At 33.4% G+C, this 27,694-nt stretch overlaps 2 protein-coding genes across 3 annotated transcripts; both read left to right on the top strand.

The window, feature by feature from the left end:
• The first annotated feature begins 2,678 nt into the window (after window positions 1-2,678).
• On the top strand, window positions 2,679-5,956 carry LOC118031741 (receptor like protein 27-like). Its single transcript, XM_073408273.1, has 2 exons — window positions 2,679-3,857; window positions 5,585-5,956. Exons 1-2 carry the CDS (start codon window positions 2,838-2,840, stop codon window positions 5,954-5,956), a joined length of 1,392 nt encoding a protein of 463 aa, XP_073264374.1. The 5' UTR covers window positions 2,679-2,837.
• Window positions 5,957-16,634: 10,678 nt separating this feature from the next.
• LOC118031745 (receptor-like protein 54) lies at window positions 16,635-19,560 on the top strand. 2 transcript variants are annotated; one of them, XM_035036237.2, is made up of 3 exons: window positions 17,399-17,611; window positions 18,163-19,357; window positions 19,449-19,560. In XM_035036237.2, the coding sequence occupies exons 1-2, from the start codon at window positions 17,537-17,539 to the stop codon at window positions 19,333-19,335; spliced, it is 1,248 nt and encodes a 415-aa protein (XP_034892128.1). In that variant the 5' UTR covers window positions 17,399-17,536; the 3' UTR covers window positions 19,336-19,357; window positions 19,449-19,560. The 2 variants fall into 2 exon arrangements, with proteins under 2 accessions (XP_034892127.1, XP_034892128.1); XM_035036236.2 differs by having other exon boundaries at window positions 16,635-19,357; window positions 19,449-19,559.
• Window positions 19,561-27,694: the final 8,134 nt, after the last annotated feature.

The raw sequence follows: 27,694 nt of genomic DNA, 5'->3' as shown, positions 1-27,694 counted from the left end.
CCTTTCAACCCGGTACATGCATGATAAATGTATGAATATGTAATCTATATGACGAACTCGCCCTTCGAGGGGTGACATATGGTCGCAACTCTTGTATGATTGAAAACAAGAATCTTGATTCTTGCACAAAACTCTACAATGGAATTTTTTTTTTCAGCGACGGTCATTGTGTCACCCATAAGTCTGGAGTTCAAGATGCTTCAAGAAGGGCTTGCTCGGGTGCAAAACAATGTATACAGAGCATACATCCTAAAGGCAGGTTCTAATCTTTTTAAGTGAGACAAAAGGTAGGTTTACTATTTGGTCTCTAAAAAGGGGCTCTCGTTGTCCCAGTGATCGCCCTCGTGGAGGCAATATGGGGGCTTGTAGGCAATGAGATGGCACGTGTACCAACCGTTACCAGTCTAAGCACTCAACGAAGAGTTGGGGTTTACACAAACTTAAACCTTGACTAAAAGTCGTAAGGTAAGCTGCTAGTCCCCCTCCTAACCTGAAGCTTGTGTGTGCTTTAAAAAAACTAACTATGTGATGCAAACAACGAGGACAGGGGAAATTATGCATTCCGGAAGTCTCTATATATAGACTACATTCTAATAGAAGTCTCCCATCAATCTAAGTTAACTGTCCACGTTTTAATCTCCAAAAAGAGCACTTTTAGGGAATGATGGGATCTTCATTGTTGCTCGCTCAATTTCTCTGCCTTCTTTTCTTCCATTCGCACTCCCAATTTCGCCTCTTCAGTACAATTATGCCCCGGTGATGTCTTCATTGGAGCCTGGCTTTGCTCCAATTCAAAAATTCCTTTTCCATGATGTCTTCTTCTCCATATGGATTTTCATGTTAATCCAGTACCCAAAGAAAGTGCGTATGTGAAAGAGGTACAGATTGCTGCTCTTGGGATGGCGTGACATGCAACATGCAAACTGGCCATGTAATTGGCCTAGACCTTGGTTGCAGCATGCTTTATGGCACCCTCCACTCTAACAGCACTCTCTTCTCCCTTCAACATCTTCAGAAGCTCGATCTCTCTTCCAATGACTTCAATCGCTCTGTCATTTCATCTTCCTTTTGGTCAGTTCTTGCATTTTGACGCATTTTAAATCTAACTTCATCGAATTTTGCAGGCCAAGTTCCCCAGAAATCTCCCATTTATCCAGATTGGTGTCGCTTGATCTCTCTTCCAACTCTGAGGAGCTGATGCTGGAACCGATTTCTTTCGACAAGCTTGCTCAGAACCTTACCCAGCTGAGAGAACTCTACTTGGGTGGAGTGAACATGTCTTTGGTGGTACCCAGTTCCTTGATGAACTTGTCTTCTTCTTTGTCATCTCTCCAACTCTGGTATTCTGGATTGAAAGGGGAACTCCCTGAATAATTTCTTTTCGCCGATCAAACCTTCAATCGCTCTATTTAAGGAGTAACGAAGAACTCACTGGGTCTTTTCCGCCATACAATTTGAGCAATGCTCTTTCGCATTGGATCTGTCACATACGCGGATCTCAATACATTTGGAACCACAGTCAATCAGTCATCTGAAGTCTGTGAAAGTGATGTATCTTGATGGGTCCAATTTTGTTGGCTCGAATCTGAAGTCTACTTGGTAACCTCACGCAACTCATTGAGTTGGGCCTTGCAGATAGCCAGTTGGTTGGTCAAATCCCTTTCTCGTTTGGAAAAACTTAAGCAACTCGAGTACCTGGATCTTGGATACAATAATTTTATTGGTCCAATTCCTGATGTTTTTTATTAATCAAACGCAATTGGCGTGGTTGGACCTCTCAGGTAACAGTTTTCTAGGTCATCTCCCAGTCTCACTTAGAAACCTTAAGCAGCTCAGTCACTTGTTTCTCACAACCAATAATTTTTACTGGCGAAATTCTGAATGAGTTTTCTAACCTCACTCAACTCACCGCGTTGGATCTTTTATTTAATAGATTTTACGGCTAGATTCCATTCTCACTTATAAAACATTAAATAGCTAGATTCCTTGATAATTTCTTTGAATAATTTTTTCCAGTCAAATTCTAGATTGTTTCTTTAACCTCACACAACTTACTCAGTTGGACTTCTCAAACAACAGGTTTGATGGTCAAATTTCTTTCTCATTTAAAAAATCTTAAAAAGCTAGATTAGTTAAAACTTTTTCTGAATAATTTTTCTGGTAAAATTCTGAAAGGTTTCTTTAATCCACACAACTCATTTAGTTGGACCTTTCAAACAACAGTTTGATGGTCAAAATTCCTTCTCATTTAGAAACCTTAAGAAGCTAGATTCCTGGACACTTTCTTTCAATAATTTTTCAGGTAAAATTCTGAATGCTTTTTTTAACCTCGCACAGCTCACTTCGTTGGACCTCACAAACAACAGGTTTGATGGTCAAATTCCAGATAGTTTTTTCTAACCTCACAACAACTCACTTTGTTGGACCTCTCAAAACAACAGGTTTGATGGTCAAATTTCATTCTCATTTAGAAACCTTAAGAAGCTAGATATCTTGAGACTTTCTTTTAATAATTTTTGTGATAAAAAATTTCAGATGGTTTTTTAACCCTTAAACAACTCAGTTGGTTTGACCTCTCAAACAACAGGTTTGATGGTCAAATTCCGAATGGTTTTTTTAACCTCATCCAACTCATTTTCTTAGACCTCTCACACAATATACTGATAGGACGCATCCCATCACAAATAAGTAGGCTTTCAGGTTTAAACTCTCTCTTATTATCTAATAATCAGCTGATAGGAAGCATCCCATCACAAATAAGTAGGCTTTCAGGTTTAAACTCTCTCGACTTATCTCATAACTTGCTCAATGGAACAATTCGATCCACCTTGTTTTCTATGCCTTCTTTGCAGGCTCTTTTTCTTCACAATAACCTACTGTATGGCCAGATAAGTCCGTTCCATTGTAATTCATTACAATATATCGATTTCAGTCACAACAGGTTGTATGGCCAGATTCCACCTTCAGTTTTCAAGCTTGAGCAATTGAGAGCTCTTATGCTTTCCTCCAATGATAAACTGACTGGGAACATCTCCTCTGTCATTTGTGAGCTGAAGTTCCTAGAGATTCTAGACTTGTCCAACAATGGCTTTAGTGGTTTCATCCCGCAATGCTTGGGAAACTTCAGTGATGGACTCTTAGTGTTGCATCTTGGTGCCAACAATCTCCACGGCAATATCCCTTCAATCTATTCAGAGGAGAACAGTTTGAGATATCTCAACTTCAATGGCAACCAATTGAAAGGGGTGATACCACCATCCATCATCAATTGTGTGAATTTAGAATTTCTGGACCTCGGTAACAACATGATTGATGACACATTCCCTTCCTTTTTAGAAACGCTTCCACAGTTGGAGGTTGTTGTTCTAAGGTCAAATAAACTCCATGGTTCTTTGAAGGGTCCAACTGTCAAGGACTCTTTTTCTAAATTACAGATATTTGACCTCTCCAACAACAGCTTGAGTGGTCCTTTGCCAACAGAGTATTTCAACAACTTCAAAGCCATGATGAGCGTTGATGAGGATATGGATTACATGAGGACAAACAATTTATCTACTTCTTATGTTTATTCTGTAACGTTGGCATGGAAAGGTTTGGAGATTGAGTTTTCTCAATTTCAAATTGCCCTCACAACACTTGATTTATCCTGCAATAAATTCACGGGAAAGATTCCAGAGTCCCTCGGGAAGCTTAAATCTCTGATACAGCTCAACCTTTCTCACAACAGCCTCATCTGTTATATCCAGCCATCACTGGGGAATTTAACTAATCTGGAATCGCTGGATCTCACTTCAAATCTGATTGCTGGAAGGATTCCTCCGCAATTGGTAGATTTAACATTTCTTCAAGTCCTGAACCTTTTGTATAACCAACTTTTTTTTTGAAAGATGCGTATATTATTTAAACGCCGAAGTCTGGCGGTAGTAGTACAGAAGCTACACAATGTATAGGATAAAGTGCAGTCTAAGATAAACAAAAGCAGAAAAGACTATAGAATATCCATCCGAATGAGCTCAAGCTAAACATTCCTCAACAATACAAAATAGAAATAACTCAAAGACATAATGGGAGAAGACACAATAGCAAGGCCATAGAAAAATGGTGGAGTCAAAGCCAGACAACAAATTCACTTGATCTCCGCACTCCTTGTTTAGCCATGCAATCTGCCATGCAATTACTTTCACGAAAGATATGGGAGAAGGTGATTGAACCAAAATATGCTTTCAGTCTATTAACAAAGGAGAACAAATTATGATGCTTCCAGGGACGACTGTGAGGCTTATTCATCCAGCTAATAACATTGACAGAGTCAGATTCGATGATGAGATGTTGATGGTGTAAGAGGCAATTAGATGTTGATAGTTCAATGGCTTTGACAATAGCCCATAACTAAGCAATATTAGAGTCTAAAATACCAACTGAAACAGAGAACATACCGAGAAGATGGCCATGATGATTTCGCAACACACCACCTATTCCAGAGGGGCTTGGCTTACCAAGAGAAGAGCCATCCACATTCCATTTGAGGCTATTAATTATAGGAGGAGACCATATATTATTAATCCTGAAAGAGTGAGCATTGGACCACTGAAGCAAGCCATCTGCCGATCTGATCAGATCTGTAGGGGAGTATGGAAAATCTGAATGGATAGCTTTTAGCCATAGACATAGACGGGTGATAATAAGAAAGAATATTGAATCATAGTCAGGAGTCTTCTGATGGAAAATCAGATCATTTTGAAGGAGCCAAAGAGACCATGCCACTGAGAAGAACAACATCAACCATGCCTTCCTCTGAAAATGGCCATGCACCATGGAAGTCCATTGAGACCACATATCTGAGAAGCTCTTTGGGCAACACCAAACTAAACCCCACCACTTAATGATTTTGGATCAGATCAGCCAATGCTTATAGCAGTGCAGCAGAATATGGTCCACTGATTCTGCTTCTACTAGGCAGATAGGGCAATTTGATTCCGAGCTACCCAATATACCTCTTCGAACCAACATACTTCGGGTGTTGATTCTGTTAGTGATAGCCATCCAGCAAAAGATCTCTGCCTTAGGAGGGACAATACCTTTCCAAATTTCAGCAAACGAGAAGGCATTGTTTATGGAAGGCTTCTGACTTAACAATCCACAAAGAGATTTCATTGAAAATCTTCCTGAATTATTGTCCTTCCATATTAGTCTATCCTCTCCATCTTTGTCCATGTGTATTGTCGAAAGGATTGCATAGAGTTGATCAAGTAAGCCAATGTTGTGCCCCTGTAGTGGACGTATCTAGGAAAAAAACCAAATCCACTCATACCCTTCCCACATTCCCATCTTAGCAATGTTGGCAGCTTTGTCATTGGATAATTGGAATAGAGTAGGGAAATGTTCTGCTAAACAAAGGTTATTAAGCCAGCAATCAAGCCATAACATAGTTTTCTTGCCATTTCCGATAAGAACCAAAGATTGCTCATTCACAATATCCTGCAACTTACTATTTCTCACACAATGATTGACAATCCGGGACCATGTAGTTGCCGCTCCTGGAATAGGAGCTTGCAGCAGTTTAGAGCAATTGGTGTTGTGGATGCTTTCGTATAACCAACTTGAGGGACCCATACCTCAAGGTAAGCAGTTCAACACATTTGAAAATGGTTCATACGAAGGGAACTTAGGATTATGTGGATTTCCCTTGCAAGCAAAATGCAACAAAGGTGAAGGGAAACAACAGCCACCATCAAACTTCAAGAAAGAAGATTCAATGTTTGAAGAGGGATTTGGATGGAAAGCAGTAGCAATGGGTTATGGATGTGGATTTGTATTTGGAGTCTCTATAGGATACGTTGTATTTAGAGCAAGAAAACCTGCATGGTTTTTGAAGATGGTTGAAGACAGTGCACATCAAAATGCAAAAAGGCTTAGAAGGAAGAATGCTCCCAGAAATGGTGGAAGACGATACTAGCTACTCAGGGCGGTGTGAGAAGGTAAGTCTTGATAATACTTTTAACTAATTAATAGCGCAAACATTTTATTCAATGATTCATCACCAGTTTAGTTAATTAACTTGCTTTGTGAACTAGGTCTATATTGGCAGCAGTCAAGAAGAGGGGATCATCTTCCAGGCTAGTGAAGCTGCTGTTTTTTTTTTACGTCGTGTGTTTGTAATTTTTTTTAATCGATAGATTTATGTCATTGTAAGTTAATAATTTTTACCAGAATCATAATAATATAATAAATTTAAAGCACTGACGAGGTGTCATTTAGGTGATGGCATTTAAGTGAAAGAAATAATCATTAAGCAAATGATGACATAATCCGAGACATCGTCCGGCGAGTCAAACTCTTGAACATGCAGAAGATCACGAAAATAACATTGCAAAGAATTGCCGAAGCCATACAAGAATATTACGAGTATTATTGTTGTCGCTCGTAGACATTCAAGCGAATGCAGAAAACCTAATATATAAAATATATTGAAGTCGCTACTCTATTTTATTAAAGAGTTAAAACTAAGAAAACCTTAATCCTAGAGGACAGTACATTTTAAAGAAAGACCAAAGTCACCTTAAAAATGTCTAACAACGAGTTATTACAGCTCCTTGAAAATGGCCCAATAGAATTTCCACCACTCCACAAAAACTAGTTCAATTCTAAAAGGTATAACTCAACTAATCAGGGTCTTAAATTTGCTTACAAGATGTCACAAGTTTGAAGTCTATAAACCTCAGGACCACTGGAGGCTTATATGGTCATTAATTTTAGGGCCCATGAGATTAGTCGAGATACGCACAAGCTGACCCAAACACTCGTATTTATATATATATATATAAAGGATTAAAGTTAGTTCAGTCTAAACTGTAAGAAAAATCCCTATATTTTTGGCCAAAAATAATGATCTTGCTCCCTAGATTAATGTCTTGTATAAAAAATGGCCTCTACCATGTTACAAGATAATAGACTTGTCAATACATCAATATCTTATGTTCTAGCATAGCTCACAAAAATAATTTAACTGCAGTTATATGCAATCTTTAGAGTGAACAAAACTAGAAAAGTGTATCTAATGAAACAAATGGTCTAAAAAGCAATTCTCGGAACGTGTGAAAGCTAGCACCCTTCGACTATGAGGCTTCACATATAAAATCCAAACTCAAGAATTAATAGATGATAAAAATAACATTCTATCAACACCAAACAAAACTCAAATTCACTTATAAGAAAACCAAATCATTTAAGAAAAAAATTGGAGTAGCAAGGACTTGAAACTAAAAAAAAAATAAGTTCAAGATTATCAGTTATCTGCTGTAAATAAGCATGCTCACCCATAAGGGTCAAAAGAAGACTTATAATATAAAGTCTTTATGAATTTTGATTTTACACATATTTTATACTTGTAACTTTTTATTAAAAAAAAATTATAGTTCATAATAATTTAAGATTAATTAATCTTTCTATAGAATTATAAGTTAAATGTCTCAACCTCTCATATCATATATGACAAGGTTTGTCGCAACTGACATCGCAGCGGCATTAAAAAACTCTAAGAAAAGAATAGATTTATGGTGTCTGGTTCTTTGATAGGGAAAGATCTAATTTAAAGAGTCACTACCTAGTATTATGGTAATTAGAAACCCTAACTAGTCAATAGAGATTCTATGGTACGAGACTAGTTGTGGCTAGGGAAGGTATTAGCACCTCTAGCGCACCATACCTGAGGTAAGCTGCATTGCTAGTTTTGTCTTAAGTTGCTAAGAGTTTGTTGATTTATGCTATGATTGTTTGTTTGTAATATTCCTGACTCTGGCGTTAATGAATGAATAACTACGGATATTTCCAACTCTGGCATTGATAAATATTATGTAGTAAAAAAAAAGCATATGGTGTTCTTGACTCTGGCGTCAATGAATTAACCAGTAAAATGATTTTAAAATCAATGCATGCATATTTTTATTTTTTTTATTTGTAAAAAAATATCGTACCCTAAATCAAGTCGCACAGTGGAGTATAGAGAAGGGTTCCATTTAAGACTGTTATTACAGGAGTAATGGTAACGGTCGACGATGGCAGGGGTGTCCATTTTTTTGGTTAATAGTTCTAATATGTCCAAGATTGCTTATAAGGTATTTGAAATGTTAGATGCCATTGTGGAGAGGATTGGGGAGAAAAATTTTGTCCAAGTAGTCATCGATAATGCTGCAAATTATAAGGCAGAAGGACAATTATTGATGGAAAAAAAAAAAAACAAGAGTTTGTTTTGGACACCATGTGCTGCCCATTGTATTGACTTGATATTAGAAGATTTTGAGAAGAAGTTAGAGGTTTATTAAGTAACTATTGCTAAGGGAAGGAGAATAATCTCATATATTTATTCAAGAATTATTCTTATTTTCATGGTAAGGCACTTTACGAAAGGAAGGGATTTGATTAGGCCTGATGCCATTCGATTTGCTACTGCATATTTGATTCTGAGATGTTTGAATGATCATAAAAAGCAGCTGATAACTATTTTACTTCCAAACAGTGGAGTTCATGTAGGTTTGTAAGAATAGAAGAAGGGAAACAAATTCAAAATTATGTTTTAGATAGCAGGTTTTGGCATGATATCACTATATGTATTCAGATAGTGTATCCTCTAATTAAAGCTCTTTGATTAGTTGATTCAGATGAGAAACCAGCTATAGTTTTTTATATATAAATCAATGGATGAAGTAAAAAAAGAAAATACAAGTGAATTTTGGTTCTGTGAAAAAAAAAGTATATATCTTGCTAATTTTTATTTGAAATGTTGTCATTTATTAATATGAATGTCTTTAGAGATACTTCCAATTGAGATATTTCTAGATTGTAATGATATTTTTATTGTGTTTTTTATATAGTTATATACCTATATGGAATATTGATGATGCAAGAAGGGAATAAATCAATGGATGAAGCAAAAAAGAAAATACAAGTGAATTTTGGTTCTGTGAAAAAAAAGTATATATCTTGCTAATTTTTATTTGAAATGTTGTCATTTATTAATATGAATGTCTTTAGAGATACTTCCAATTGAGATATTTCTAGATTGTAATGATATTTTTATTGTGTTTTTTATATAGTTATATACCTATATAGAATATTGATGATGCAAGAAAGGAACTTCAACTCCACATGCCCTTACATGTAGTAGCTTATTATTTGAATCCTCATTATCATTATAATCTCAATTTTAAGGTTAATACCAACATTAAAATTAGATTATATCAATGCTTAGAAAAGATGGTGCCTAATGCAAGTGAAAGGTACAAAATTGACTTGCAACTTGAATCATTCAAGGATGCAAAAGGGTTATTTGGCATTGAGGCTGCCAAGACAGCAAGAGATTAAAAAACTCCAACTCAATGGTGTGATTGCTATGGCGATGAATGTCCAGAATTACAAAGGTTTGCAATCCGAGTTCTAACTTCATCTGGATGTGAGCGTAACTGGAGTGCATTTGAAATGATGAGTTTTTTATTTTTTTTATTTTAAATGTTGAAATATTTTATAAAAATCTTATAAATTTGAATGGTTTATTTAGGTTCATACAAAACAAAGAAATCATTTGCACTAGAGAAAAATGAATAACATGGTATTTGTAATGTGCAATCTGAAATTGAATAATAATCAAGTTAAAAAGCAAGCTGATGATTTTGGTGTAAAAGATGATCTTTCATCTAATGATGATTGGAAAACCGAGGGAAAAAAAGATTCGAACATTGATTTGTTTGGTGCTATTGATAGTGCAACACGAAGAAAAAATGGTAATGAAGATGAAAGTGATGAAGAAGAAATTCCTAATGATACTGAAATGGAGAGTCATGGTACTGAAGATGATTTGGAGATTCAAATTGATGATATTGGTGATCGTATAGTAGTAGCACTAATGTTCATAATATTGGTGTTGGTACTAGTAGTGCCACTAATAATCCTCTTGATGCTAATGATATTGATGAATGTCTAAGGAATAATGAGGAAGATAAAGGCAATGAAACTGGTTTTAGTTTACATAACACATCAGCAGATTGTTTGTTTTAAGTTTGTTAATTATTAGCTAATTAAAAGTTATTTAAATTATGTATGAATTTTTATTTGAACCATGTATTTTAAGATGCTTGAATCATGAATTTTTATTTTAAGTATATACTTTAAGGTGCTTGAACTATGTATGAATTTTTATTTGAAACATATATTTTCAGGTGCTTGAACTATGTATGAATTTTTATTTAAAGCATGAATTTTATGTTAATGTATTTTAAAATTCCTTACGATTTTACGATTTTACGATCTAAGTTTGTTTTGCATTTTTTGTACCGTGTCAAAATTGCGATTTTAACAACCTTGCTCTAAGGTATAACAATCTCTCTCTTCTAAAAGAGTTTAAGAGATTTCTCATGAATGATTCGTGTGGATTAACTTTAGAGGCTAAACAACTTGAAAGCTTGTGATTTGCGACAACCCAACCTTAAAGCATATATTCCAAGTTGAAAGAAATTCAGATCTTCAGGTAATCTCCGCATAAACTTTAAACAACTCTAAATTTTTCTAACGAGATTTTTTGGGACTTCCAAAAAAATTTATTATTTACTATTTTCTCTATATGTATATGTTTCAAAAACCCAACAAGAATAACATACTAAAAGTTTATTCTATTTAGATCTTCAATCACTGCAGAAAAGGTTAAGATTTAAACTTTCTCTCGTAGCCAAACTCTCTCTTTCTTGAGGTTTTATAGCTTGCCATTTACTAAAAAAAAGTTAAGGTTGGCTTTTTAACAAGTCATTAAGAGACTTTCGTTTTCTCTTTCTTTGTAATATCCACAGACATGGTTTTGGACTCCAAATGGGATGGACGTAGACCCAACACTTTTGGGCCATCCACTAATTTGAAAACTATTTATCAAGGATTAGTGGTTGCGTGGATCTTATTTTAACTAATTGATGCATTTCCTTGAGTACTTTAAAAACATATGATATGGACTTGGATTATAAGGTTCTTCCATTTAAGTGTCGAGATAGAGCTTTTATAATCTCGAATCTCTTTACGATTATATGGATTGATTGATACTTTTCTCTGGATTGAATAGTCACCAAATTTACAAAGATAGATGCAGTAGATGTTATTTTTTTTTAATGTATTTTTGTTTGAAAAAACATTAAAATAATATATTTTTTTAATTTTTTAAAATTTATATTTGGCATCAATATATCAAAATAATAAAAAAACAAAAAATTATAATAATTCAAAACTAAAAAAATCAGGATTTTTCTAAAACACAATTCCAAGCACTTCAGAATATTAGCAAGTCTCAAAATCTAATCCTGGAAAATAATAAACATAGCTAGAAACGAGTGATGAACATGTCAAAACTTTTTAAAGTCGGCATAATTGAGGTGGCCCTGGTTTCAACGAGATGCGCACAAAATTAACATCTCCATCCTGGAAATTAAACGCACCAAGTCTAGATGATAATCGAGAAATTGTGGCGAAGTCTTTGGCAACCAAAGTCCAGCTTATGGGTCTGGCATGTATTAATTTCCATCTGGAAAAAAAATGAAGTTTAGTTTAATAAAATGTGATGAGGCCTGCATAAATAATGTCTTAGTTGTTCATTCATTTCCATATGAATTCCATTACATGGCTAACATAGTCTAAGAGATTATTTATTTTGCATAAAATATTTTAAAAAAATTATTTTATATTTTTTTATAAAATATTCTGCAAGAAAATTATTCAACCTAAAATATTTTAGATGAATATCTTAATTCACTCCATCTATTAAAAAAACATTTTTAGCTCGTGCTATTAAATCCAGTATAAGTTAAGCATTAATTTCTATCTTGAAAATATCACGTCCTACAAATTTATTTAATTAAATGTGGGCAGTAAATTAGGCATTCGTTCATTTGCAAAGGACTATTTACCAAAGGAACTTTTCGATAGCAAGTTAATGATAATTTAAAAACAAAATATTTTGTAGCCTCAAGTATCCAGTTAAAAAATTTAGGTTGGGTTAGAGTTTGAAGAAAACTTATTAAAAAACTTAGATTTTTTTTATGAAGTTTAATGAACTACTTAAGTTTAAATTGTAATAAATAACGAATCATTCAAGTATTTGTTTTTTAACAATAATTTACATGAATTATTAATAAAAAAATATCTTAAAGCATGATAAGAAGTTAATTTGTTGCAAGTCAAAATTTTGAAAAATAAAAAAATATATAAATGTAAATTTTTTTTTGAAATATTTAATTTTTTTTTTCTATGTATCCATTCCTCAAAATAATTATAATAATAATTTATAATACTAGGTTGACCATCAAATCAGATCGGATTCAATGACCATTTTTTCCAGTAAAAAACTTAGTGTTTCAATTAGAGTAGCATCATCACTTGATGCATGATAGATGGGAAACAAGCATTTGGGTCAATCTTCAGTCAAATACGGAACAAAGCTATCATCCATGAAAAGCCAAATATTGTTCCTACGTCACCTCAGTACTATCCTTCAGGAGAGAAGAACAGGGAAAGCCAGATAAAATAATTATATTAAAACATCTAAATTTATTTATAACACAAATTATAATATTTATTTATATTAATACTCAGAATTATAAAAACAATATTTATAACACAAATAATTATATTTTTTATATGAATACTTTGAATTATATTTTTTAATCTTTTAAAAAAATGTTGGTTTTTTTTTTCAATAGTAATAATAGTATTTTTTAAATTCAATAATGATAATAATAATAGTTTTTTTTTTCAAATTTATTAATTATTTTATTAATAATATTAATTATAAGAAAAATAATAATATGTATAACATAAATAATAATATTATTAATTATAATAAAAATAATAATATTTATAACACAAATAATTATATTAAGAATTCCAACAATATTTATAACACAAATAATAATATTTTTTATATGGATACTTGAATTATAATAAAAATAATAATATTTATAATATAAATAATTATAATATTTTTTTTATATTAATACTTAGAATTATAATAAAAATAAAAATATTTATAACATAAATAATAATATTTTTTATAAGAATACTTTGAATTATAAGAAAAATAATAATATTTATAATATAAATAATTTTTTTTAATACAAATAATAAGACCAAAAATAATTAGATTCTAACAAAAAATCCAAGAGACTTAGGTTCTGACATAGGACCCAAGTAAAATGAATCCTAATATTGAACCCAATGGCATGAGATTTTTATGTAGGACCCAAGCAAAAATAGTTCATGATGTAGGATCCATAAGCAATGGATCCTGACACTGGACATAACAATATGGAGTCTTTATGCAAGATCTAAGGCTAGTGTTCTAGGAAGCCCCAACATCATGTATTTGTAGTCTAGAGCCTGCAATCCCACTTGACACGCGGATACTCAGGACTTGTTAGTCCCAACACTAAATATTTGTAGCCCTATCAAAACCGAAACCGACTATTTTTTTCTTAATTATTTCTTTAATGCCATATACATTTTAGTATAAAGATAACTTCACCTCTTTTTTATTGTCTTTGCAACTCTGATATAGCTGTTATTATACTACTTTAATTCATAATACTTTATATCTATGTAAACAGTAACGATAACATTGATATTGTATAATTACTAACGAAGAAAAGTTAAGGTTGGCTTTTGAAAAAGTCATTATGTGACTTTCGGTTTTTCATTCTTTGTAATATACGGATGGACATGGACGTAGACCCAACACTTTTTAACCATCAACTAATTTGGAAACTATTTATTAACTTGGATTAGTATGCTCCTAACTAATAACCAACTAATAACAAGTGGTTGCGTAGATCTTATTTTAACTAATTGATGTATTTCCGTAAGCACTTAAAAAACATATGATATGGACTTAGATTGAAAGGTTCTTCCATTTTAGTGCCGAGATAGAGCTTTTATCATCTAGAATCTCTTTACGATTGTATATAGGGATTGATTGATACTTTCCTCTGCATTAAATAGTGAATAAATTTATAAAAAATAAATATCTTTTGCTTAAAAAAATATCAAAATAATATATATTTTTTTTTAAAAAAATTTATTTTTAATATCAACATATCAAATAATATAAATAATTTAAATCTAAAAAAAAAAACCAAGATTTTTCTAAAACACAATACCGAACACTTCGTAATACTGACAACTGACAAGTCTCAAAATCTAATTCTGAAAAATAATAAACATATCAAATAATAAACTTTTTAATGTCGGCATAATTGAGGTGGCACAGATATCCTGGAAATTAAACGCGCCAACTCTGGTGGTTCAGACTAGTCCACGGTTGAAATCCTGGAAACATCACCATCACTTGATGGATGATAATCGAGAAATTGTAGCGAAGTCTTTGGCAACCAAAGTCCAGCTCATGGGTCAGGCATGCATTAATTTTCTAAAACCCTTTTTTTTTTAAAAAGGATTGTGATGCAGGGAGAAACAAAAGATAAAAAAGTTAAGTTAGAATTCTTAAATACTAAACATCATAAATATAGGAAAATATTTAATTTGATTTTTCTATGTATACATTTGTCAAAATGACTATTATAACAATTTATATATATATAAAAAAAACTCTAATAATATTAGGTTAATCAGCCCAATCAGATTCAATAACTATTTTTTCAAGTAAAAATCTTACTATTTCAATTAGATTAGGTCGTGCTTGTTTTTATATTTAAAAAATATTTTTAAAAAAAAATAAAAAATTTTTATTTTATTTTTTTTATTTTAAATTATTATTTTTTGATATTTTAAAATCATTTTAATATGTTTATATTAAAAATATTTTTTTAAAAATTAAAAAAATATTATTTTAATATATTTTTAAAAACAACAACAATTACATTTCTAAATAATTTTTTAACCTCATCAATTGATGCATGATAAATGGGAAACCAGCATTTGGATCAATCTTCCAGTCTATGCTAAGTCAAATACGGAACGTAGCGATATCTCCACCTTACAATCATCTGGGTGGTCAAACATTTATTTCTAGTTAAGTATGAATTCAAAAATCTCATTTCTAAAAAAAATAAAATATAAAACAACAAGTCTTCCACGTGTTGACAGAAAATACAATGAAGAACAAAAGGAAAATAAAACACGAGGCCTGCACAAATACTATTATTGAAGATATTTCCTCAATAAAACCTAAGTGAATAATAATTAAAAAATATAGATTATTTTTAAACTATTTTTATTTAAAAATATATTAAAATAATATTTTTATTATTTTTTAAAATTTATTTTTAATATTAGTACATCAAAATGATCTAAAAAAATAAAAATTAATTTTAAAAAATTATAATTTTTTTAAATTATAATTTGACAACATTTTTAAACACACCCTAAAAATAAAAAAAATGAAAATTTGAAAGTTGTACCAGGCGAGAATGTGAAAACTTCAAGAGAAAGTATATAAAATCGAAACAGATTAAAAATCGAAACAGATTAAAAATCAAACGAGTCCACGACCAGAACTCTCTTTTGATCGGGGGCCGCCATATTTGAGCCGCCAGACATCACTCCGAATAGTCCCCCCTTCATGTTCATTGCATTTCTTTATTGAGATAAAAAAAAATTGTAAATAATATAATTTAAATTTATAATAATGACTTAGCATATCTAATATAGATGTATTATATATTATGCAACAAAATGAATATCCATTTCACTATTCAACAACAAAAAAAGGGACTTAATTTTATGAATTTATTATTTATTTGTTTGTTTTTTAAAAAAGTTTTTTTTCTTCTTTAATCCAAATAATGTCTTCTAATTAAGTTGTAACGCAGGTATTTCAAAAGTGTTTGATTTGATAAACTTGAGAAAATGAGCGTGTGTGAAGATAAGATAAATGATTAGTAAGTAGATTCTTTAAGATATTGAAAATTATGGTATTGTTTGATATTGTAGTGATTGGTTTTTAAAGTATTTTTTTATTAAAAATATTTTGATATAAACATATCAAAACAATTCAAAAAAAAAAAAAATAATAATTTAAAAATAATTAAATGTTATTTTTCTAATATAATGGTACCACAAAATCAAACACTACATGAATGTTGTAAATAGTTAAAATATTCAATCATCAATTTAAAAAAAATGATGTAAATAGAGAGAGAGAGAAATATTTTTACATGTAAAACCTAGGTAAATGACAAGCAAAAAAATATTTTTTAAAAATTTATTTTTGATATTAGTACATTAAAAAAATAAAAAAAATAAAAAAAATAATTTTAAAAAATTAAATTTTTTATGAATTATGATTCGATTATACATTTCAAACAAATCTCTAAAATGAAAGAAAGGAAATTTGAAAGTTGTACTAGGCGAGAATGTGAAAACTTCAAGAGAAAATTTTGATTAGAAAAAAAATAAAAAATAAGAGTTATAAAATCGACACAGATTAAAAATCAAAGATCTCTTCACAATGCTATAATATTAATATTTATTAGGACAAATTCAGTGCAAATATTAGTACATATAAAATTGATTATTTAAATATTAGGGAAAACATGCATTCCGGAAGTCTATATATAAAGACTACATTCTAATAGTTAACTTCCACATTTTTAGGGGATGATGGGATCTTCATTGTTGCTCGCTCAATTTCTCTGCCTCCTTTTCTTCCTTTCGCACTCCGAACCTGCTCATTCTTCTTCCAATTTCTCATCTTCACTAAAATTATGCCCCGTTGACCAGAGCCTGGCTTTGCTCCAATTCAAAAATTCCTTTCCCATGCCTTCTTCACCATATAGATTTTCATGTTATCCACCCAAGAAAGTGCTGTGGAAAGAGGGTACAGATTGCTGCTCTTGGGATGGCGTGACATGCAACATGCAAACTGGCCATGTAATTGGCCTAGACCTTGGTTGCTGCATGCTTTATGGCGCCCTCCATTCTAACAGCACTCTCTTCTCCCTTCATCATCTTCAGAAGCTCAATCTCTCTCGCAATGACTTCAATCGCTCTGTCATTTCATCTTCCTTTGGTCAGTTCTTGCATTTGACGCATTTAAATCTAAATTCATCGAATTTTGCAGGCCAAGTCCCCCCAGAAATCTCCCATTTATCCAGATTGGTGTCACTTGATCTCTCTTCCAACTCTGAGGAGCTGATGCTGGAACCGATTTCTTTCAACAAGCTTGCTCAGAACCTTACCCAGCTGAGAGAACTCTACTTGGGTGGAGTGAACATGTCTTTGGTGGTACCCAGTTCCTTGATGAACTTGTCTTCTTCTTTGTCATCTCTCCAACTCTGGCGTTGTGGATTGAAAGGCGAACTCCCTGATAATTTATTTCGCCGATCAAACCTTCAATGGCTCGATTTATGGAGCAACGAAGGACTCACTGGCTCTTTTCCGCAATACAATTTGAGCAATGCTCTTTCGCATTTGGATCTGTCATATACGCGGATCTCAATTCATTTGGAACCAGATTCAATCAGTCATCTGAAGTCTGTGAAGAAGATGTATCTTAATGGGTGCAATTTTGTTGGCTCGAATCTTGATCTACTTGGTAACCTCACTCAACTCATTGAGTTGGGACTTGCAGGTAATAACCAGTTGGGTGGTCGAATCCCTTTCTCATTGGGAAAACTCAAGCAACTCAAGTACTTGCATCTTGGAAACAATAGTTTTATGGGTCCAATTCCGGATAGTTTGTTTAAACTCACACAGCTTGAGTGGTTGGACCTCTCGTACAATAGACTAACAGGTCTGATCCCTTTTCAAATAAGCAGGCTTTCAAGTCTAACCGCACTGTTTTTATCTAATAATCAACTGATAGGACGCATCCCATCACAAATAAGTAGGCTTTCAGGTTTAATCATGCTCGACATATCTCATAACTTGCTCAATGGAACAATTCCATCCTCCTTGTTTTCCATGCCTTCATTGCATTTTCTTCTTTTGAACAATAACCTATTGTATGGCCAGATAAGTCCGTTCCTTTGTAATTCATTACAATATATCAATCTTAGTTTCAACAAGTTGTATGGCCAGATTCCACCTTCAGTTTTCAAGCTTGAACATTTGAGACTTCTTAGGCTTTCCTCCAATGATAAACTGACTGGGAACATCTCTTCTGTCATTTGCGAGCTGAAGTTCTTAGAGATTCTAGACTTGTCCAACAATGGCTTTAGTGGATTCATCCCGCAATGCTTGGGAAACTTCAGCGATGGACTCTTAGTGTTGCATCTTGGTGGCAACAATCTCCACGGCAATATCCCTTCAATCTATTCAGAGGGGAACAGTTTGACATATCTCAACTTCAATGGCAACCAATTGAAAGGGGCGATACCATCATCCATCATCAATTGTGTGAATTTAGAATTTCTGGATCTTGGTAACAATATGATTGATGACACATTCCCTTCCTTTTTAGAAACGCTTCCAAAGTTGAAGGTTGTTATTCTAAGGTCAAATAAACTCCATGGTTCTTTGAAGGGTCCAATTGTCAAGGACTCTTTTTCAAAATTACAGATTCTTGACCTTTCCAACAACAGCCTGAGTGGTCCTTTGCCAACAGAGTATTTCAACAACTTCAAAGCCATGATGAGCATTGATCAGGATATGGATTACATGAGGACAAAAAATGTATCTACTTCTTATGTTTTTTCTGTACAACTTGCATGGAAAGGTTTGCAGACTGTGTTTCCAAAAATTCAAATTGCCCTCACGACACTTGATTTATCCCGCAATAAATTCACGGGAAAGATTCCAGAGTCCCTCGGGAAGCTTAAATCTCTGAAACAGCTCAACCTTTCTCACAACAGCCTCATTGGTTGTATCCAGCCGTCATTGGGGAATTTAACTAATCTGGAGTCGTTGGATCTCTCTTCAAATCTGCTTGCTGGAAGGATTCCTCAAGAATTGGTAGATTTAACATTTCTTCAAGTCCTCAACCTTTCGTATAACCATCTTGAGGGACCCATACCTCAAGGTAAGCAATTCAACACATTTGAAAATGGTTCATACGAAGGGAACTTGGGATTATGCGGGTTTCCCTTGCAAGTAAAATGCAACAAAGGTGAGGGGCAACAACCGCCTCCGTCAAACTTCGAGAAAGAAGATTCAATGTTTGAAGAAGGATTTGGATGGAAAGCTGTAGCAATGGGTTATGGATGTGGATTTGTATTTGGAGTCTCTATAGGATATGTTGTATTTAGAGCAAGAAAACTTGCATGGTTTGTGAATATGGTTGAAGACAGTGCCCATCAATATGGAAAAAGGCTTAGAAGGAAGAATGCTCCCAGAAATGGTGGAAGACGATACTAGCTACTCAGGGCGGTGTGAGAAGGTAAGTCTTGATAATGCTTTTAACTAATAGCGCAAATATTTTATTCCATGATCGATCACCAGTTATTTAATTAACCTGCTTTGTGGACTAGGTCTATAATGGCAGCAGTCAAGAAGAGGGGATCATCTTCCAGGCTAGTGGAGCTGCTTTTTCTTTTTTTAACGTCGTGTGTTTGTAATTTTTTTTAATCGATAGATTTATGTCATTGTAAATTAATAATTTTACTAGAATCATAATAATAAATATAATAATTATAAGCAAAAGCACTAACAAGGTGTCATTTAGGTGATGGCATTTATGTCTTGGCGGTACTCACCCACAACTACTGTTATTAATGTTTGGTAAGGTAAGAAAAACAATTTTTTTTTTATGGGATTCATTTATAATTGTGGTGTGCCATAGGTTTCTGAGAAGCAATATTTTACCGCTTCTTGTCTGGAAATTTACTCCATTGTAAACTTTTTTTTTTAATTTTGAAAAACCACTGTTCACATGAAAAGTTTAGTTTTTTTTTTAAAAAAAAAATAATGCAATTAATTGATTTTACTCACACTATTCACGTAAATGTCAACAATTTTTTTTTTGTTTGTTAAAAAAATTGTTTAAGGTGAATTAAATTTACTCATACTGTAATCTCAATTTTATTCCTGATAATATTTTACCTAATTTTATTACACGCTAAAAAAATCATGAAAACTATAGTTCTTGTCGAATGAATTTTGACGTAATGAAATTGTAATTTTTTTAAAAACAATTTGAGTTTTACTCGAAAAACTAGTATTTAATATTATTTATAACACTACATAAATTAGAAGGATATCGCATGATGACGTAGCATTTGTGGAATTTGATCACAATTCCAATTATGTTCTTGCCGGGTCTGACCCAGTTAAAAGAATTCAGTTTTTAGTTTTATTTTAATTGTGTTTTATTCAAAAAATTAGAAGGATATCGCTTGATGATGTAACAAAAAAATCAGTTTTTGTTGTTGCGTGCTTAAGAAACCATGAAAAATATAGTCATTTTTGGATAGATTTCGTATGTGATGACATTGTATATAGTTTAATGGAATAATAAAAAATATTTGATATCAATATTATTTATTTCATAATGTAATAATAGTAGTTAAATGTATAATATTTAAATTAAAAATATTTTTTAATTATTTTATAACCTCAATTTGAAAAGTATTTTTTTAACCAAACATATCAAACTACTTTTTGTTTAACCTCAATTTCAATTATATTTTTAACCAAACATATATTTTTCAAAACCAACCCCAACTAAAAGTACTTTTTATAAAATAATTTTTTTCAAATCACAATAGCAATCGGAATACTTGATTTTTTGAAGCTATCAATTACGCTCACTTAATTATGATTTATGATTTTTTTATTTCCAAGAGATCTGATTGCTATCAATTCGGGCAACAATTGTTTCCTTTCTTGTGCATACATTTTTTATTTTATTTTAGCAAAATTATGTCTTTTGAGAAAAAAACTAATATAAATATTTGTTAAAATTTAAATCATTTGAAGTGTGGAGGAAAAATGTATATCTTAAACCAAAATATTTGTTTATTATATAATTTGTGGGTGGTTCCATGATTTTTTTTTTTTAAATCGAAACCTATTTTAAAAAGCTATAAATCCTTTAAATTGAAAGAAATGATTTACCATTTTTAATTTAAAAAGTTACTTATGTAAATTGTTAAATTAATTATTCAAAGTTTTCTATTATTTCTAGTATGATCTAAGCTAATAACATTAACCGGTTATAATAGGTAGGTTTACCTGATAAATGACAATTATATGTTAATTAGATATTGATCCTGAATTTATTGTTTCAATACCATAGAAAAATTTATAATTTAGATATTCTGTAATCTCTATCTTGATTTTTTGCACAACTATACACTTCTTTCTATTAGTAAATCATAAAAAAAAAAAAAAACCAAATTTATTAAGAAGAAAATACAGAACAACAAATTTCTTCTTGTTTTTTTTTTAATTTAGGTTTTTTAACACTATTTAATGTTAAAAAATTAAAAGAGTTACATGAAGAACGACACCGTTCTGAATCCAGATTTTGAAATAAAGGAGAAATATCAAATTATAAATTCCTCGCTTGAGAGAGAGAGAGAGAGAGAGAGAGAGGAGAGAAGTGTGATAATTTAAAAGAAATAAAAAAAAAATCGAGTTGTAGCCATCTCTCTCCTTCGAAACCCCCACGCCACAAGCAAAGAAGAGAAGAGAGGAAACGTTTCCATCCAGAACTCTTTCAGGTTAGGGATTCCTGTCTCTTCAAATAACATTTCACTGTTTCCGAAGAAACGTATAAATTTGATTTATCAATAGTGATTGCTGCTGCTTTTCAATTTTGATGGTCACTTTGCTCGCGTTTTATATCTCCATATGATTTATTTATGTTTATAATCTCTAGTTTCTTTACGATTTTAGGTGTTGATTTGTGATTTTAATTAAGGAGAACACCAAGTGTGATTTTCAGGAAAATTTATCAATTCAATTCCGTTTGTTTACGCGTCTTCTTTTTTACAAGCATTTGTTTATGCGTCTTCTTTTTTCTCGTTTTCCGTTTGGACGCTGAGAAAATTTGAGAATCGGAAAGGAGTTTTAGGAATTTGAATAATAAGACTTCTTTTTTTTGAACTCGAGAAAATTGGTGGTTTTCATGCAAATTTTGGGTCTGCGCGGACTTTTTAGCTCAGCACCAAACTGAGGGTACTCTGGTCATTTTCATGACCTTTGTCACACCCCAAAAAAATAATAAACAAAAAAAAAAGTTGGTTTTTGCGACATTCGATTGACGACTTTCGTTTTATTCTGTTTTGTTGATTTGGTTCTTTGGAGTCGCCACCTAGTATTTTGGTCACTAGGAACCCTAACTAGTCTTTCAGAGATTCTAAGGCAAGGGACTGGTTGCGTAAAGGGAAGGTATTAGCACCCCTAGTACGCCCTACCTAAGGTAAGCTGCTTGGTGTTTGGTTTGCTTTATAATTGCTATGGTGTTGGTATTTTCTAGGCTCGTCAATTGATTTTGGATAGAAATCTAAGGAGATTTCATGTGCTTTGAAAGCTCATTTTTCCCTTAGTATTTCAAAAGTTTGCGACTCATAAATCGTGAAATAAAAAAAAAATCTAAATTTTAAAATGTCCTCGATTATAATCAAGGCTTCTTTCAAGAATGTGTGCGTATTTATTACTCCCAATAATATTTTGGATATTCATCTGATGCAACCATATTATTCGATAGTTTCACCCACATTTAACTAGTGTTTTGCCTATGTTTTATATATAAAATGCCTTGATATTCTTTGTTTTATGTTTTGAAGGCACTTTTGGATGAAAGATGCAAAAAGGAGTAAGTTGAAGGTAATTGGCAGATTTGACGTTCAATCGATGTTTTGTGCAGAACGTGAGCTCTAAAGGTCGAAATGAAGTGATTCCAGTGGCATTAAAAAGATAACATCCATACCTTTCTGGAAATATAAGGCAAGACAATAAAATAAGGAAGAGTATGGAAATCGCAGCTTTCAAAGTCAAATCTCGCAATCTGCCAGTATTGACCTTCGGTCAGTCCGACTTGAATATCTAGAGCTACAAAAGTCCAATTGATGCAAACTCAATTGTTTTGGATTCCTGACTCAAAGGTCTATAAACGCTCCCAATTTCAGCCAAAAACGATGTCATATGAGGGAGATATGAGTTTTCAAAGATGACAACTGAATTCTGCCAGCAAACAGGTTTCGTGAAGAAACGAGTCCAGATTACGTTCCGAAGCATCTAAACCGACATCCAAGTTTTTATTTCAGCAATGTAGCTCCTCTAAGTCAAAGCTTGAAGATTTCATGCAAAGCTATTTCTCCTTTTTTAGGAAAATAGTTATTGAACTACTTAAATGTAAATTGTCTACTTAAGGGAGGACTATTTTGTAAAATAGAGATTAGGGTTTCCTAGCATATAAAAAGAATGAGAGAAGAGAAGGGGGGCAGCCACCGAAGAGGAGAAAAACGCCCCCCTACTCTAAGAAACCCTAAATCATGCATTCTTCCATCTTTTTGATTAGTTGTTCAATAAACATGCAAGGCTAAACTCATTTTCTTGGTTGCAAGGACATGGAAACCTTCGGATTTCAAGAACTGTGAGATCTATTTTACCTTTTCTTTTCATTTTATATGATGAATATGTTTGTTCTCCTATGCTTATTTTTCCTATGATTGTTTATTTTAATTGCTAGAGCGGACTCTAAGATTTTATTATAGACAATTTATTGCTAAGTTTGATATCAAAACCGGAGTTGTGGTATATGAACTTGTGAAGCAACTGAGTTTAATAATTGTAGCGGATCTACGTTATTAATCTTAGGGAGAACATTCGATCAAAGCAACATAAGCAGACAACTTAGTTGTTAAGATAATGAATTTATCTAGATCTTAAGGCTGCCATTGGATTAAATCATTAGTGCGGACACTGTGATTATTTGTTGGTTAGGGTTAGTTATACGACGGATCCGTTAATTAACCAACGTTAAGAAAAGATAAAAATTCAGAATATAAACTGGAATTTCGTTTCAAGGATCGGTTCTGATTTCTATAGGTGGATGTGTGATTGCGACCAAGGTTTGTTCTCTTGATAATTTTCTGATTTTATTAAATTTTGTTTGATGGTTTTCTGTTTTATTTTTCTTTAGCCTATATAACATCCAACCCCCCCAAATTGCATAACGTATAGCATAAAAATTTGAACTAAATCTTCCTCGTGGGATCGACCCCTTGCTTGCTCTATATTATCTTGTGTGTTGTGTTTGAAGCTAGGGTAATTAATTTGTGCGACCGCGACATCGCAACATCATCCTTTTAAGGATTTCTTTATCCAAACATTAGCGGTGAATAATAAATAAATTCCCTCTCCAAAAATAAGATTTTTATAGTTTTTGGAATATTGGCCAATACCCTTTGGAGTTTTACAAACATGTTGTAAAATCCAGAAATGCAAGAAAATAATTTGTGTTTAAGAAATCTATGCGAAAACACACTTTCGAAGCTTCCAATATATTTTTTTTATAAAAAGAAGATTCAAAACATGTTAGAGTATTGGCCGTATGCAACACGCAAGAATTTTTTTTTTTGACGAAATCGGGTATTTTTAATACTGAATTTGTATCTCCACAGCATAAAAATACAAACTAATATTAAGTCATTTTAAAAAGATGTACGAAAAAAAATAATATTTTTAAGGAATTTTAGAAATTTTTGAAAGCAAAAAAAAAAATTATCTTTGAAAATTTCGGATGTCTCGACGAAAATCGGATATTTTAAATACTAAATTTATACCTCTACAGTATATATAAAAAAAAATACAAACCCCCTAAATATATATATATATATATATGAAAAGAAAACAACAACATTTTTTTTTGGATTTTTTTCAGATTTTTTTTAAAAAAAAATATATATATACACACACATAATATAATATATAATTATATATTAATTATTAAGGGGCTGGCCCGGCCCGGCCCAATTGACTGGGCCGGGCTCAGCCCCACAAGTCATTGGGCCGGGATCGGCCCAAGAAAAGTGAATGGGCCGATCTCGGCCCAAGAAAAGGTGACTGGGCCGATCTCGGCCCAAGAAAAGGTGACTGGGCCGATCTCGAAAAATAACTTGGTCTGGGCCGGACCCGGCCCAGACCGCCGGGTTGGGCCAGAATCCTTTTGGCCCATATACATCTGCATGCAGGAGACGAAACCTATAGAAGAAGAGAAAAAAAAAATGCAGGGGAGAGAGTGTACCTAGCGGGGCTGGAGACGGTGGTTTGCTGGCGGGGCTGCGGTGGCGTGGCCCGTGGATGGCGGCTCCGGGCGGCGTTGTTTCTGTTTCTAACAGTGGCGAAAAATTCCTTCCTCCTCCCCTCTCCTTCGTTTTTTTTCGTTCTCAGTGGCTGTCTGTTCTCGGTTTGGTTTTGGTTTTTTGGTTTCGGTTTCCTTCTTCTCGGTTTGTTTCTGTTCTTCTCTCTCTTTCGTGCCTTATTTCTCTTCTCCCTCTCTCTTCGGGTCGTCCTCTCTCTCCTTTGGACTCTCTATTTATAAGGGAAACCGGTGTGCCTTTTGCTAGTGCGCCTTCAATCATGCAACGGCTGGTCGGCCAGTGACCCGTTCGGTGGTCTTGTGGGGCTTCGGTGGGGGCGAGGAGAGAGAGATAGGCGGGAAGGTTTTCAAAATTTTCGTCTTCTGTTGCTGCTAAATCGGGGGGAAGGAGGAAGATGAACAGTGTCGTTCAAAACGACACCGTTCTGGTCTTCCTTTTTTTTTTCTTTTTTTATATATGAAACGGCGTCGTTTTGGATAAAACGCGCCGTTTCATTTAAATGGCCAAACTTCAAATCAGCCCTCCAAATTCGGTCCCCGCCCCTCTTGTTGGCCGCCTTTTTCACTTTGGTCTTTGGCCTCTGATTTATGCAATTGAGCCCTCAATTGATTAATAAATTTTCAATTTCTTCAATTAGGCCCCTGAACCGAATAATTGCAGCCCCTCCATTTACGCGCCTCTTCCAATTTGGTCCCTGGTTTCGGATTTTCTTATTTAAGTCCCTAATTGGCCATTAAACTTCAATATTTATGCAATTAAGCCCCTGATTTGACCCAATAAATTCCTAAAACATATATTTTGGCCCCAGAACTTAAATTTCTTCTAATTAAAGCCCAAATTGACTTAAAAATCAAATTTTCTTGCAGTCAAATCTTCTATAAATTCAAATAAAAATCCAATTAAATCCATAAACATCCAAATTTGGGCTTTTCTCCTCAAAATTCAAATTTTCCTTCTCAATAGGGCTTTCATACTTCAAGAATATACTGTCAAAAATTCAATCCTTGTATTTTTAAATTCCTTGACCAATTTTCTGACTTTTTTTGGAGTGCTTCTGCCTGCTGTTATTTTTTCTAAACTCTTTTGGCCATTTATTTTATTTTTCATGGGGACCCAAAAATGGGTTACAATGGATGCCCCCTCTTTATAATACTTACGGAGCGTGGGTTTTGCGCAGTAAGTGTTATAAAGATAAACCCAAAACGGAACTCCCAAAAATGATCTGGTCGAAGCTTAATTGATCTGAAACTTTGTCTTTTATAACAATCCTCCTTAGCCCAAAAACTATGATCAAAACTTAGTCATCTCGAGATCCTTATCCAGCGATCCTCTGAATTCTTACTTTAGTTTGATCAACATGGAAATCCATCCGAGATCCCATCTAGTGATCTCTTTTAACCTGGAATCCCATCTGGCGATTCCTTTACCCATAACCAATACAAAAAAAGTGTGTGTGGTCTCATTATGATGGGTGACCTGCCCGAATGAAAAAGGAAAAGAGTGGTCTCATTCTTTGGGTGACCTACCCAGGGGGAAGAATGGCCTCATTATTATGGGTGACCTACCTAGGTAAAAAAAAAAAGATGGAGAATGGTCTCATTCTTATGGGTGACCTACCCAGAAAAAATATGGTCTCATTGTGATGGGTGACCTACCCAAGGAAAAAGGAAGAGTGGTCTCATTCTTTGGGTGACCTACCCAGGGGAAGGAATGGCCTTATTGTAATGGGTGACCTACCCAGGTAAACAAAAAGATGGAGAATGGTCTCATTCTTATGGGTGACCTACCCAGAAAAAATATGGTCTCATTGTGATGGGTGACCTACCCAAGGAAAAAGGAAGAGTGGTCTCATTCTTTGGGTGACCTACCCAGGTAAACAAAAAGATGGAGAATGGTCTCATTCTTATGGGTGACCTACCCAGAAAAAATATGGTCTCATTGTGATGGGTGACCTACCCAAGGTAAAAGGAAGAGTGGTCTCATTTTTTGGGTGACCTACCCAGGGGAAGGAATGGCCTTATTGTAATGGGTGACCTACCCAAGTAAAAAAAAAGATGGAGAATGGTCTCATTCTTATGGGTGACCTACCCAGAAAAAATATGGTCTCATTGTGATGGGTGACCTACCCAAGGAAAAAGGAAGAGTGGTCTCATTCTTTGGGTGACCTACCCAGGGGAAGGAATGGCCTCATTCTTATGGGTGACCTACCCAGGTAAACAAAAAGATGGAGAATGGTCTCATTCTTATGGGTGACCTACCCAGAAAAAATATGGTCTCATTGTGATGGGTGACCTACCCAAGGAAAAAGGAAGAGTGGTCTCATTCTTTGGGTGACCTACCCAAGTAAAAACATAGAGAAAATGGTCGCGTTGTAATGGGTGACCTACGCAGAAAAATATTGGTGAGGGCTCAAAGGCGCACTCGAAAAGAGGTAGGGTTAGAAAACT

Source organism: Populus alba, chromosome 1 (genome assembly GCF_005239225.2).
Source record: "Populus alba chromosome 1, ASM523922v2, whole genome shotgun sequence".
Classification (NCBI taxonomy): domain Eukaryota; kingdom Viridiplantae; phylum Streptophyta; class Magnoliopsida; order Malpighiales; family Salicaceae; genus Populus; species Populus alba.
This window is presented reverse-complemented; position numbering and strand designations above follow the sequence as displayed.